General features: G+C 39.4%; 3 protein-coding genes across 3 annotated transcripts; 1 reads left to right on the forward strand and 2 right to left on the reverse strand.

Annotated features, from left to right (window-relative positions):
* Positions 1-2274: 2274 nt before the first annotated feature.
* On the reverse strand, positions 2275-3210 carry LOC119411005 (olfactory receptor 49-like). The gene has a single exon (XM_037677925.1). The coding sequence runs from the start codon at positions 3208-3210 to the stop codon at positions 2275-2277; it is 936 nt and encodes a 311-aa protein (XP_037533853.1).
* A 5007-nt stretch (positions 3211-8217) lies between these two features.
* Positions 8218-9141, reverse strand: LOC119411006 (olfactory receptor 10A6-like). The gene has a single exon (XM_037677926.1). The coding sequence runs from the start codon at positions 9139-9141 to the stop codon at positions 8218-8220; it is 924 nt and encodes a 307-aa protein (XP_037533854.1).
* A 2078-nt stretch (positions 9142-11219) lies between these two features.
* On the forward strand, positions 11220-12227 carry LOC119411007 (olfactory receptor 10A6-like). The gene has a single exon (XM_037677927.1). The coding sequence runs from the start codon at positions 11220-11222 to the stop codon at positions 12225-12227; it is 1008 nt and encodes a 335-aa protein (XP_037533855.1).
* Positions 12228-13360: the final 1133 nt, after the last annotated feature.

Genomic DNA, 13360 nt, shown 5'->3' on the forward strand with positions numbered 1-13360 from the left:
TTTAAAACCAACAACTGGTCTCCTTTGGTTCTTTAAAACCTCCAACAGCTGGTCTCCTCTGGTTCTTTAAAAATGTTGGATAAAATATCCTCTCTTCATCTTACTTACTCAAAGAAGCCACGCTTGATTACAAAAATATTTGAACCGGTTTTACTTGCAAGGGCAGATTTTCACAAGAGGTTACACAGATGTACAGAAGTTACAAGCATGGAGCCCAGTCACACGAATCTGCCACGGACAGTGTGCGAAGTTTGTTTTTATGATTATCAGCTCCCAGCTCACAGGCAGACCTGTGTCCTTGGACTGCCAACTGCGTATGCAGTGTCAGAGCAGCTCTTCATTCAGCTCTCTCTGAGAGAGAAAAGAACTCTCTGCTAACTCAAACACATGGATCACGGGCAGCTAACATTCTCAGCCATAGTACTGTAGTTAAAAACATCCATAAAACTTCACCAAAATTCCTTGACAAAAACCTCCCAACAACTGGTCTCCTCAGGTCCTGGACGTTTACAGACTGTTGTTCAAAGAAGAGGAGATTCATCACAGAGGGAACATGGACCTGGAACAACACGTTGAAGACATCCATCCATCCATCCATCCATTATCTTTTACCCGCTTCTTCCATTTTGGGTCACGGGGGACGGTGAAAACATCAAATTCTAAATTGCTGTCCAGATGACCCGACTGAAAATTGTTAGCTTGCTGGATTACTGAGCATGGACTTTTTTTTTTTTTAGCTAAATTGCTATAATTTTTATGGTAGAATATTTAGTTTCAACATTTGATATGTTCAGTATGTTCCACTGTGAATTAAATGTGGTTTTATGAGATTTGCAAATCATTGCATTCTGTTTTTATTTATCGAATACACAATGTCCCAACTTGGTCAGGACTGGGATTGCATGCCAAGACGTTGGTGGTTCAGTGTGTCTGTCACTGCCATAGGACTGATGCATTCTGTCCAGTCCTCTCAGAGGTCTAAGGTCACACATCCAAACTGTTATTGAGTTACTTTATGAGATCTGACCTTTGTCATCAAAACAGGAAGTCCAGGCTCTTTTTAACTTATAAATCTCATATATAAACTCTGTAGACATATAAAAATATCGGACCATCAGAACTCTCTGCTGCTCATGGGTCAAAAGTTGTTGGCTTTATTTTTAACACAATGGCTGTTTGTCTGAGGCTTACTTTTTATTCTGTGTTTCTGCCTAAAGTGCTGTTGGGTGCAACCAAACCCATTGTCACAATACAAAATGGGTGTTTTATCAGCATGGCAACCAGCGACTCAGCAGATTGTGTTTCTTCTATATTACCCAGCATGCTTCTCTTCCGCCTATGTTTCCATCATGGCTGCCCCCATAGATCCATCATGTCATCTCAAATCAGAGTGTTAATGTTCAGGAGGATTCAGTCAGACAGTTGGCATGGAAACAGGAAGATAACTGAACTCGGTGTTTCAAAATAAACCTTGGAGATACTCTTCAAAATAAAAGTCCTACTCGGTTATTACAAAGGTAATTCTCAAACTACTTTTAGGCTTTAAAGAAAGAAGCTGATGGATTTTGGAATCCCAGATAGTAGCTGCAATAGAACCCTTTAACAGTTCTGTAGACATTTTCTGCAAATTAAAATACCCAGAAAAACAAACAATCATGTTGTTTTTTAGTAGAACGGGCTTGTTTTGTTGTAGGTCAGTTTCTATGAAAGTGTTTTTCATTGCTAATAGAGAGTAGTCATATTTCTGTGTCAGAGATTTACAAAAATTAAAACTTTTGTCACATAAAGTTTACCATTGTCTTAAATCATAAGCTTTGTGATAGATCAAATTAATAATATTAGAATCATTACAGATTTTTACAATTTATTAACATATATCTTATGATGAATGTAAGACCTGTTAAGTCCTGAAAACAACTGGTTATTAATCCATTTTAGAAAACAATAATTAACTTCAACATCAGTTCCTTTCATCACAACTCACCGTTTATTTCAGCCGAAAAATCAAAGATTAATTCATAATAAAGATCAATAATTTCTGAACATCATGAAAGTCTGTACGATTGATAAATACATTTTAGTTTTATAGCTGTTCTTTTAACATTTTCATTAATGAAACTAGGAATGCTTTCGTATCCTGATTGTACAAAATTTTACATGAATTTAAACATAAAACAACTGAGAAATAAATAATAATAAAAAAATGTATCATCCATTTCGTACAAAATTAATGTTTTTCTCAGACTTAACATTGTTTATAGTTTAAAAATGACTTTAAAGATGAATTTTATCAACAAGACTCTTAAAAGAACTACGTATTTTAGACAGTTTCATTCCATATAAAATAGGGTTAAAGAGCGTTTGACATGTCATAAAATAAGCAGACGCAAAGTTTCCTGCAACCTGAAGCACGCTGGGAACACCGTTCATGTTCATCTTGTTTTCTAAAACATCGACAAAACAACCCAAAAAGAAGTTGAGCAGAGAAATTAAATGAGGAGTGCAGGTACTGACAGCTTTCTGTCGGGTCTGTTTGGATCCAGAAAAACACACTCTGATTATGCTCATGTATGTGCAAAATATCAACACTGCAGGGAAAAAGAAGACGAGGAACATGTTAACAAATTCATACATGTTGATAAATGAGACGTCAAAACATGCCAGCTTCAAGATGGAGGAGTTGTCACAGAAAATCTTGTTAATAATGTTTCCACACAGCTGCAAACTTGCAGTCATTGATATTAAAATCAAAACAGTAAAAAAAGGATAACACCACATGACAACAACAAGTCTAACGGTCTTATTAGTTGTCATCAGGGTGTTGTACTTCAAAGGCAAACAAATGGCAACATATCTGTCATAAGACATGACTGCAAGAGTTAAAAACTCTACACTTCCATATGAATAAAGACAGAAATCCTGCAGGAAACAAAGTGGAACAGAAACGGTGTGAACGTCTGAGAGAATCTGAACCAGCAGGAATGGAAACAAGCCTGAACTTCCATACAGCTCAGTTACAAACAGGCTGCACAGAAACATGTACATAGGTTCATGTAGACTCCTGTTCACACAGATAACCACGATCAGAACAACATTACAACAGATAATAAGTCCATACAGAAACAGGACCAACAAGAAAAATAAATATTTTAAGACTCCAGTGTCATAGTAAGCAGAAAATATGAAATATGAGACATTTGTGAGATTCATTATGATCCTTTCAGTTAAAACTCAGTTGAACCACTAAAAGTCAGAAACACAGATTAGGGTCTGAAACCCAAGTGACAAGACATGTTGTTCTGTTGTGATGAGACTGAAAGTGTCTCCAGTTGTGATGAAGTTTTGTCTTTTTAATCTTCTCACAGCAGCAGTCTGAGGCAAACTGTCTTCCTGTTGGACTCAGAGAAGGTGATTGTATGTTTGAATTGGCAGGGGATTGGTGTAGCTTCCATCAGAGTCATGTGATCCACGTTTGTCATCTGTGTTGCTTGTTGTTAGTTTATCATCATGGCGTATTTTTTTTGGTACGAGTGGAAACCTTTTCCCTAAAATTAGCTTAAAATATGTGTTTTTCTTGACAAGATGCTGCAAAAATCATCAGGAGACATTCACTGTTTCAAAACAAAAATAAAAACCCAAAGGTTTTATGTTCCTACTCCCGACAAAAATGGTTTAATATGCTTTACCGACATTGCCCTAGTTGACAACAAAACTGAATTATTTACAGAAAGTGTAGGTACCAACAAGAATCTTTTAAATTCAGTCTTGGTGTGAGAATCTGTTTTCCTGGTGTTTTTTTCTTGATGTTGTCCGTTCTTGCTGCACCTGTTCATCATTGTCCTTTCCCAGGTGTTAGTGTCCCTATAAGTTCTGCATCTTTGTATTCCCTTGTCATCTGTGGATTGTGTTCTCCATCCATCATGCTCTGTCTTCCTCTGTGTATCCTTGCTCCCGTAAATTTTTGCTGCCACTTTTATTTATTTAAATAAATATTAGTCTTTATTTTATTCCAGAATTCCCCAAGTCCTGTCTGCATAGCAAAGGACATGATATAATCCACAGTCAGACCCAGAAATGAACCCAGCAGGCTGCCTGTTCCTTGCAGAGGTCACTCCAGGGAACAAACATCGGACGCGCAAGATAACGTGGAAATATATGGCCCTTGTAGCCACCTCCAGCGACCTGTGTAGACACCAGCGCTCTTCAGGATATAAAATCCTTCCAGTCACAGCACATATGCCAGATTGTCTGAAGCTTCATGCAGACAAAATCCAGCACTTTTCAAGCCAAGTCAAGTCATTGTGATCATGTCCCTGTTTCTGCTTTCTGAAGCCCTGAACTTTGCCTGCCCCTGCCTGGTTTTTCTTATGTACTTTGATTTAATGTTTCTGACCCTTGCCTGACTTCTGACTCCTCTTTGCCTGTCCAATGTTTTACCTATCAGAATCAGCTTTATTGTCATTGCACCAAAGCACAACAAAATTACATCAGTGGATCCCATGTTAACCGTATCAGGACATTTCTCCTTCTTTGCTTCCTCTGTTGCTCATGGATTTTCCTTGAGCTTTTTTCCATCAGACCTGGAGGAACCCCTAACATTGGCCTATTCTGATCTAAACAAAATTGTGCTACTTGCCCCTTATCAGTTACTCATTTGTCTCTCTCTGCTTAAGTCTTCACACGATTCCTACAATCCTGTATCCGGCATTGCAGTATTCATCCTTCCAACAAAACTGTCAGGTCTTCTGGACAGATTGTTCTTTGTTGAAAGGTTTCATCTTTTATCCAAAATACTTTTTATTGGTGCGCCAACAAACTCAATGTTATGACTGTTTGTTGCAGCGCAGAACGATGAAATGTTTTAACAAAGAAGAATCTGTCCAGAGGACCTGACTTAACCTTGTTTGCTTATCTACCTGGATTATTAAGCACGCATCAGGATATCCATCCATCCATTATTTTCCACTTGTTCTAAGGTCGGGTCCCGAGCACAGCAGCTTGAGCAGGGAGGCCCAGACATCTCTTTCCACAGCCACCAGCTCTTCTGAGAGGATTTCAAAGTGTTCTGATGCCAACCGAGAGATATAGATTCTCCAGTGTGTCCTGGGTCTTCCCCAGGGTCTCCTCCCAGTCGGACATGCCTGAAGCACCGCCCTAGGGAGGCACACAGGGAGTATCCTTACCAGATGCCTGGACCACCTCAACTGGCTCCTCTTGATGTGGAGGAGCAGCGGCTCTACACCGAGTCTCTCCCGGATAACTGAATTTCTCACCCTATCTCTATGAGAGAGTCCAGCTACCCTGCAGAGGAAACTCATTTCAACCGCCTGTATCCACAATCTCATTCTTTCAGTCACTACCCAGAGTTCATGACCATAGCTGAGGGTAGGAACATAGACCGATAGCTTTGCCTTACAGCTCAGTTCCCTCTTCACCACAACGGAACGGTAGAGTCTGCAAAACAGCAGACACTGCACCAATCCATCTGTCAATCTCATGCTTGATTCTTCCCTCACTCATGAACAAAATCCTGAGATACATGAACTTCTCCACTTGAGGCAGAACCTCACCCTCGACCTGAAGAGAACAATCCATCGTTTTCTGACTGAGGACCATGGCCTCAGATTTGGAGGTGCTCATTCTCATCTCAGCTCTGCAGTATTTCTGTTTAAGCATAAATTTGGTAAATTGCTTCATTCTGTGTGGGCTGGATTTTTGGGTCCAAAGAATCCCAACTCATTAGACTTTGTGATAAAATATCAAAGTTTGAAATCCAACCATACTCAGAGGCTGTGACTAAATCTCAGAATTTTAAAGATGTTTAATCCCACATGCCTTATGAATATATTGACCCAGTTGGAAGCAGAAAGTTCAAAATGTTCAGGAAGAGTTGATCAAAATAGGACTTTAAAATGGCAGAATAGCATTTTGATCCCAAATGGCAGAGGTACTTTTGGGTTTTGGCCAAGAGACCTTTAATACGTCATTGTAAAGTCTACAAATGTACCAGATTTTGTGACCCAAACTATTTAGAGAGACAGGTCTTTAGGACATGCTGTGGAGCCATTTTTTTGTGATTTTTAGCCAATTTCCACCCTGACTGGAGTGTGTACACATTTTTTGACTCTTCATGCGTGTTCAGGTTTTCAAAAGTGCTGTTCATTACACAGGAGATGAAGAGAAGTCAGATACAATAGACCTGTGGAGCTCAGGCCTGATGAAAACCGGCCCTGTAGAGGCCAAAATATGCAACTGTCAGCTTCGTGAATGTCATGTCAAAAGCCACAGTGTATGTATAAATCTAAATGAATAATTTAAAAAGTTTCACATGAGAAAGATTTATGATTTTTATGGGAACTTCCATAACTACACACTTGTTGCATTTACAATATTTATGACAAAGTTCCAGAGCATTACCTTTACAGAGAGACCAAGCTTTTGAATTTATTCAAATGGTTCAAGAACATCATTTAATTTAATTTAATTTGGGTCCATTTATTCAGGTGTTTTTGGCCTCCTGGTTGGCAACACGTCTAGTTTTGTAGTAGCCCAGGATATTTATATTTACCATTTATGCTTGTTGTATTAGTCATTAATCAGCTGTATTGTGAATTATTATCCATAGTTCTTTTTTCGTAAACTTCAGATTGATAGATTTAGCAGAGCCTAGTTCTCATTCTGATGGTTTTCTGTAAGGAGATTTAGTTTTTCCACTATTGTGTTTGCTTTTTGTTATAATGATTCCTTTTTTTGTAAAGGACGGTTAATATAAAACTGAGCTGGTTGATTTGTTTTGAGGACTTAACATCTTCTCATTTTATTTCATATAAATTTTATACATCCAGTTGGTTTTTTTTCTCACATTTATTTGCTTTTTTGTCCCCCATCATGGAGCAAGAAGGGGGGGATTGAAAATACCCTCCGTCCGTCCATCCATGCATGTTTTAAATATAAAAACTTGAAAAGCAAGTGAGGTACCCACTTCTGTTTTGGTATGTGGCTGCATCTACACGTATGAAAGTTTCCTTTCAAAAATTGACAGGTCAATATCCAAGATGGCCACCACCATATATACAGTATACAGTAGTCCCTCCCTCGTTAATCGTGGGGGATCTGTACCCTGAAGCCCCGTGATAAGTGAAAACCGAAATTAAAACCTTTTTCAAACTAAGGGCCACTTTCAGAATCTACATTAACTCAAGTTAGATTCCCAACATCTCTTCTTGGTCACAGGTTTCTCCACAAGAGTTTGATTGGTCTCATTTGACATTCTCTGTTGCACTTTTAACATCATAATCAAAGATTACTGAAAAAAATTCAAGTGATAAAAGTATTTTACGTTTAAAATATCATCTCTGGGACCAGATAAGATGTCAACAAGGGCCACATTTGGCCCCCGGGCCTTGAGTTTGACCATGTGCTTTAAATGCTCTAAAAGAGCACAGAATGTCATGATTTCCTTCTCTCTGCCTCCGATGTTCTCAGCCACCTGCAAGCGCTCTCAGCCACGCCCACTTCTCCGCTCTGCACGGAGATCAGCAGATCAGCTGCAGCAGGAAGTTTATCCTGCAGTGTGGGCTGTACAGAGGTGCAGGAGGTGCTAAATAATTTAAAATAATTAATTTGAAATAAAAATTATATGCCATGGAAATTTGTGCGACTCATCCATCAATCAGCCATTATGTGCACTGTCCAATCTCATTTTGAAAAACGACGATAGAGTGATGTGTGTGTGTTGTCCAAACAGGCCACCTCAATCATTTAAGGAAACTATGCTTTCTAATTTTTATATTAATTAAAATTAAAGTTTCTTCAAATGATTGGGGTGGCCAAAGATTAATCTATTGTGGCCACGGCCACCTTTGGCCACCCCCTGGCTCTGTCATTGCACCTGGCAGTGGATGAAGTTGCTGTGTTTGCTCTCCAGGATCCATCACTCTGCACAGCCTTGAACAAGGAGAGACAAAACTCCTTCTGTTCTTCTCCACAGTGTAACTCGTCCTCACTTGAATATCTTGCACCACATTATTCATTACTTTCTGCCTTGTGGTAAAATATTCTGGTGGGAAGTTTAAAAATAAACCTATTTCTCAGTTAATGACATAAACCCCAACATTTATTTTACAAACATTAACTTATTGCATGTATTCTTCACAATAAACACATTTGCATCTGTTTAGCAATGTGATTCACGAGCCTGGATCTGTGCACAGCAGCTTAATTATGACCAAAGAACAGCTTTCTACAAGAGATGCGTATTTTCTGCAGTTGAAGCCCGTACAGAACGGGGTTAAGAAGCGGCTGACAGGTGACGAAGTAAAGGGAGAGAATAATACGCAGGATGCTAGGAACTTGGCTCATGTCGAATCTGCTCTGTGTTATCTCAAAAAAACAACCAAAGGAGAAGTTTAGCAGAGAGGCCAGGTGAGGCATGCAGGTGCTGATGGCTTTCTGCCGGGTTTGTTTGGATCCAGAAAAACACACTTTCAGGATCCTCACATATGTGTAAAAGATCAATGCAGCGAGACTGATGATCACAGTGAACGTGTAAAGGAGTCCATAGACGTTACTGAACATCGTGTTTCTGCACCCCAACTTCACAACACTGTGGTTGGTGCAATACAAACCATCAATAATGTTCCCACACAGCTGACAGGAGGCGTTCAGGGAGATCATCACAATTATGTTAGCCAAAGGCAGAAACCAGGAGAACGCAATCAGCCTGAGAACAAGGCTGCCAGACATCAGAGTGTGATACTGCAGAGGGTGACAGATGGCCACATACCTGTCATAAGACATGACGGCTAAGTTATAGAACTCTACGTTTGCATACATGTAGAGACAGAAGATCTGCAGGAAACAAAAAGGAACAGAAACAGAGTGAACGTCTGAGAAAATCTGAACCAGCAGGAACGGAAACAAGCCCGAACTACCATACAGCTCGTTTACAAACAGGCTGCACAGAAACGTGTACATAGGTTCATGTAGACTCCTGTTCACACAGATAACCACGATCAGAACAACATTACAGCAGATGACGGAGGCATAAAAACACATCATGAATACAAAAAACAAGTATTTAAAGAGCCCAATATCAATGTAGGCAGTCAGGGTGAAGTATGACACCTGTGAAAAATTCATCACATTAATCTGATGATGACTTCAGAAACAGAATCATGAATAATTATTAGAAACTGTGAGAGGTCACAGCTTAAAACACATTATATTTACAGCTTTGTTGAAGTTTAAATGATCTGTTAACGGTCAGCACAAAGAAACACATCAGGTGTGGATCCTCCCAAGTATACAGCAGTTGTCAAGCTGCGACTCCTGAGACCCCTCCGCTCCTTTTAACCTTTCCGTTCCCACAATGCACCACGTTCTCCTAATACCCAGGGTACACACTCGACCACTACTCACGTAATCTGAACTGGTTAAAAGAATAAACAGTTTCATTGCACAAAGCCCCATGTTGTAATTTTACTTTGAAATGTGTCAAAATCTTTACTTTCTGACAAATCTTTACCAAAGTGGTTGATTTGGTTCCTTAAATTTATTTATTCTACTGGTTTGTGTACATTTTGTAAGAGGGTCTTCACACCAGGCGACCACCACGCCGCAACAAAAAATCTGTTTGACAGGTCTTTTCAAGGTTTTCTGTGTGTACTAAGAACTCAATGGGCTCCTCGTTATTTGTGACAGTGTGGTAGGTGAACTGTTTTAGGCATGCACAAAACTTCCATAGTGAGGCTGAAGTGGCAGAACTTTAAGGTCCTGGGTATTGCATGGTGGTGGAGTGTAAGTATCCTGGTTACATAATGATTGCAGAGTATTGTAATCATCATCTGGAGCTATTCAGTCCATCTGGATGCCTTGTGGGCCACAGTCCAGGAGTTTCTAGCCTTACTGATGCCAAGGAAGAAGTGGGTAAAGATGGATGGATGCATGGATGGATGGATGGATGGATGGATTCATTCAACCTTTATTTAGACAGGTAAATCCCATTGAGCCTCGAGGACTCATTTACAAGAGAGACCTGATTTTAACAAAGAATGATGACAACAATGGACAACAGCAACAACAATAAACAGTTATAAAAAGTCATACAGATTTTTTTTTTTTTAAACAAATAGGATGGCTAAAAAAAGAAAAGTAACAAAAAACAGCTAGATTCTAAGGCGAATGTAGAAAACTAAAAACAAGAACATGTCTGCATTGATCCCTGCCAGGAGTCCAACAGATTCTTAGGGTGCATTCACACCAGCCCTGTTTAGTCCGCTTTAATCGAACTCTAGCTCGTTTTCCTAGAAAGTCCGGTTCGTTTAGGGAGGTGTGAACGCGCCATCGAACTCTGTCACGGAACAAAAAGGCGAACTCTGGCCCGGGCTAAAACCTAGGTCTCGGTCCGGTAGAAGCGAACTCCAGCGCGGTTCGAGTACAGTGTGAATGTAAACAGACCGAGCCCCGCTCCGCAGGGTAAACAAACACGCATTTCTCTTACCAGAGTTCGCGGTGAAGGTAGGAACATAAAAATGTTGCCTGGTATGAAACATAACATTACACGTTTTCTGCAGTGGTCTTCACACCTAATTTTAACATGAGGCAGTTTATCTTCAGATCAATAGCTCCAACGTGAGCACAACTCTTGAGTACAAAGAACGCAAAGCTACTTTAACAATCAAGTCAACGTTTGTTCCTTCAGGACATTTTAAAAACAATAATAGTTGATCTAAGTGCATTACTAGGTAAAGCTCAATAAGTTAAACTAAAAAAACAATACCCTGTGGGAGGAAACAGAGTACCCAGAGAATACCCATGTGTGTACAAGGAGAACATGTAGACTCCACCCAAAAACAGTTGGGGTATATCTTGTGTCCTTCCCACTGAGAGGCAGCAGCTCCAACCACTGCACCATCATTTCGCCTGCGATTAAACATGCTTGGTTGTAAATCCTGATGAATAATGATGGGTCCTGTTTTGTGGGCGTCTCTCTGTCTGAAGCCTTGAAGGGAACCAGACTCGGATCTCAGCTCCGTCAGGAGTCAACACGATTCAACCAGTGTCTTGACTTTCTCCTGTTAGATTGAGGTTTTCTTGATGTTTACACATACTGTTTGTGTTGTTTCTCTATTTCAGTCATTTGTAAAAACTTTTGACCTTTGCACAGTTCCTCAGAATGTAACATTTATTAGTGATTAGTTTAGCCGCTGAAGGTCTTTATGATTACTTTACAAACAAAAAAACAAAAAAAGAAAATGAACTCTTCACATGTTTTTTATTTCACTCTTCGAGGCTACATTGATATCAGTTTGTGCACACATTGTTTTTTTGTGATTTTTATGATTATATATGTAGTAATCATTGGTTGTAATGTTGTTCTGATCGTGGTCATCTGTGTGAACAGGAGTCTACATGAACCTATGTACATGTTTCTGTGCAGCCTGTTTGTAAATGAGCTGTATGGAAGTTCAGGCTTGTTTCCATTCCTGCTGGTTCAGGTTCTCTCGGACGTTCACACTGTTTCAGCTCCATTTTGTTTCCTGCAGGTCTTCTGTCTTTATACATATGGAAGTGTAGAATTTACTAACCTAGCTGTCATGTCTTATGACAGATATGTTGCTATTTGTCAACCTCTTCAATATAAAACAATAATGTCACAAAGGAGAGTTGTTTTTCTGATATATGTCATATGGTTGCCTCCTTTTTTAGCCGTCAGTGTCACAACCTGTTTGAGTTTATCGTTGCAGCTCTGTGGGAATGCAATCAACAGAATTTTCTGTGACAATCACTCCATCATAAAACTGGCTTGTTCCGAGCCCAGAGTTAATAATGTCTACGAGCTGATCATGACTTTTCTTACAGTCTGCGTTCCAGTATGTGTGATTCTTTACACCTACATGAGGATCCTTAAAGTTTGTTTTTCTGGATCCAAACAGACCCGACAAAAAGCCGTCAGTACCTGCACACCTCACCTCATCTCTGTTGTCAGCTTTTGTTTTTGTGTTCTCTATAAAATACTTGAGAGCAGGTTTAACGACAACAATGTTCCCAGATTGGTCAAAATATGTTTAGTGCTGTATTTTCTCACCTGCCAGACAGTCTTTAACCCAGTCCTGTACGGCCTGAGTTTGTCTAAGATCCGAACTGTGTGTCAGAGACTGATACTGCAGTCTTTGGGAAAAAATGAACAGTTTTGTTTGAGTTTCAGGGAGAGAAGACATTTTTAATTAAATGTATCTCGCTGAAATGCAATGCCTGTAATGCATTCTTCAGATAAAAAAAAGCTTTTAGGTAAAAACCTTTTTGCAGAATTGTATTTTTTATTAAAGCTGAACTTTGATGTGGAAAAAAGTACAATATTTATAAATTACATTTTAAACGCAGAGTAAAAAACCCCCAACTTTTCAGCTTTTGATCAACAAAGTAAAAGTAAAAGACTCGTGACCACAAATAATGCTGCTATTACTTCAACTGAATTCAGTTTATTCATTTAGCTCCAAATCACAACTGAAGTTGTCTCAGGGCACTGAACAAAAACACATACATTATAAAAGCCTATTAGTAAAAGTTATCTTTGTAAGAAAGCCATAAGATTGTGTTGAACCTTCACTTTGTTGCAGTCTCCCATCCTGAGCAAGCACAAAGGCGACAGTGGAAAGGAAAAACTCCATTTTAACAGGAAGACACCTCCAGCAGAACCAGGCTCAGGACGAGCAATCATCTGCCTCAACTGGCTGGGTTTGAAAGGACAGGAAGGAGAAATAGACTAACACAGAATGACAGGTCCAGGTTTACTTTCTATAGGAGGACAGACAAAAACACACGTTAAGGATAGAAATAACTACAAATAAAAAACAGGTAGAGTAGAGCAAGTAAAAACAACAGCAGAGTGATGAAATGTGGTCAGTTTGTCCTCCAAAAATCTAAGCTTATATGATCATAACTAAGGGATAGCTCTAGAAACCCAAGCCGATCCTAACTATAGGATTTATCAAAAAGGAAAGACTTAAGCCTAATCTTAAAAGCAATGTGTCAGCCTCATGGACAAAAACTAGAAGTTGGCTCCAGAAGAGAGGAGCCTGATAACTGAAAACTCTTCCGGCCATTCTGCTGTTGGGAACTCTAGGAACCACAAGTAAACCTGAAGTCTGAGAGGGAAGTGCTCTGTTAGGAAAAAAATGGAACAATAAGATATGTAATATAAGATGGAGCTAGGTTGTTGAGATCTTTGTAGGTTACAAGTAAGATTTTGAATTCTATTCTTGATTTGACAGGGAGCCAATGGAGAGAAGCTAAACTGGAGAAATATGATCTCTCCCAGTAACTCCAGTTAAGACTCTGGCAGCAGCATTTTGGATCA

Source organism: Nematolebias whitei, chromosome 6 (genome assembly GCF_014905685.2).
Source record: "Nematolebias whitei isolate Nwh7 chromosome 6, NemWhi1, whole genome shotgun sequence".
Lineage (NCBI taxonomy): Eukaryota > Metazoa > Chordata > Actinopteri > Cyprinodontiformes > Rivulidae > Nematolebias > Nematolebias whitei.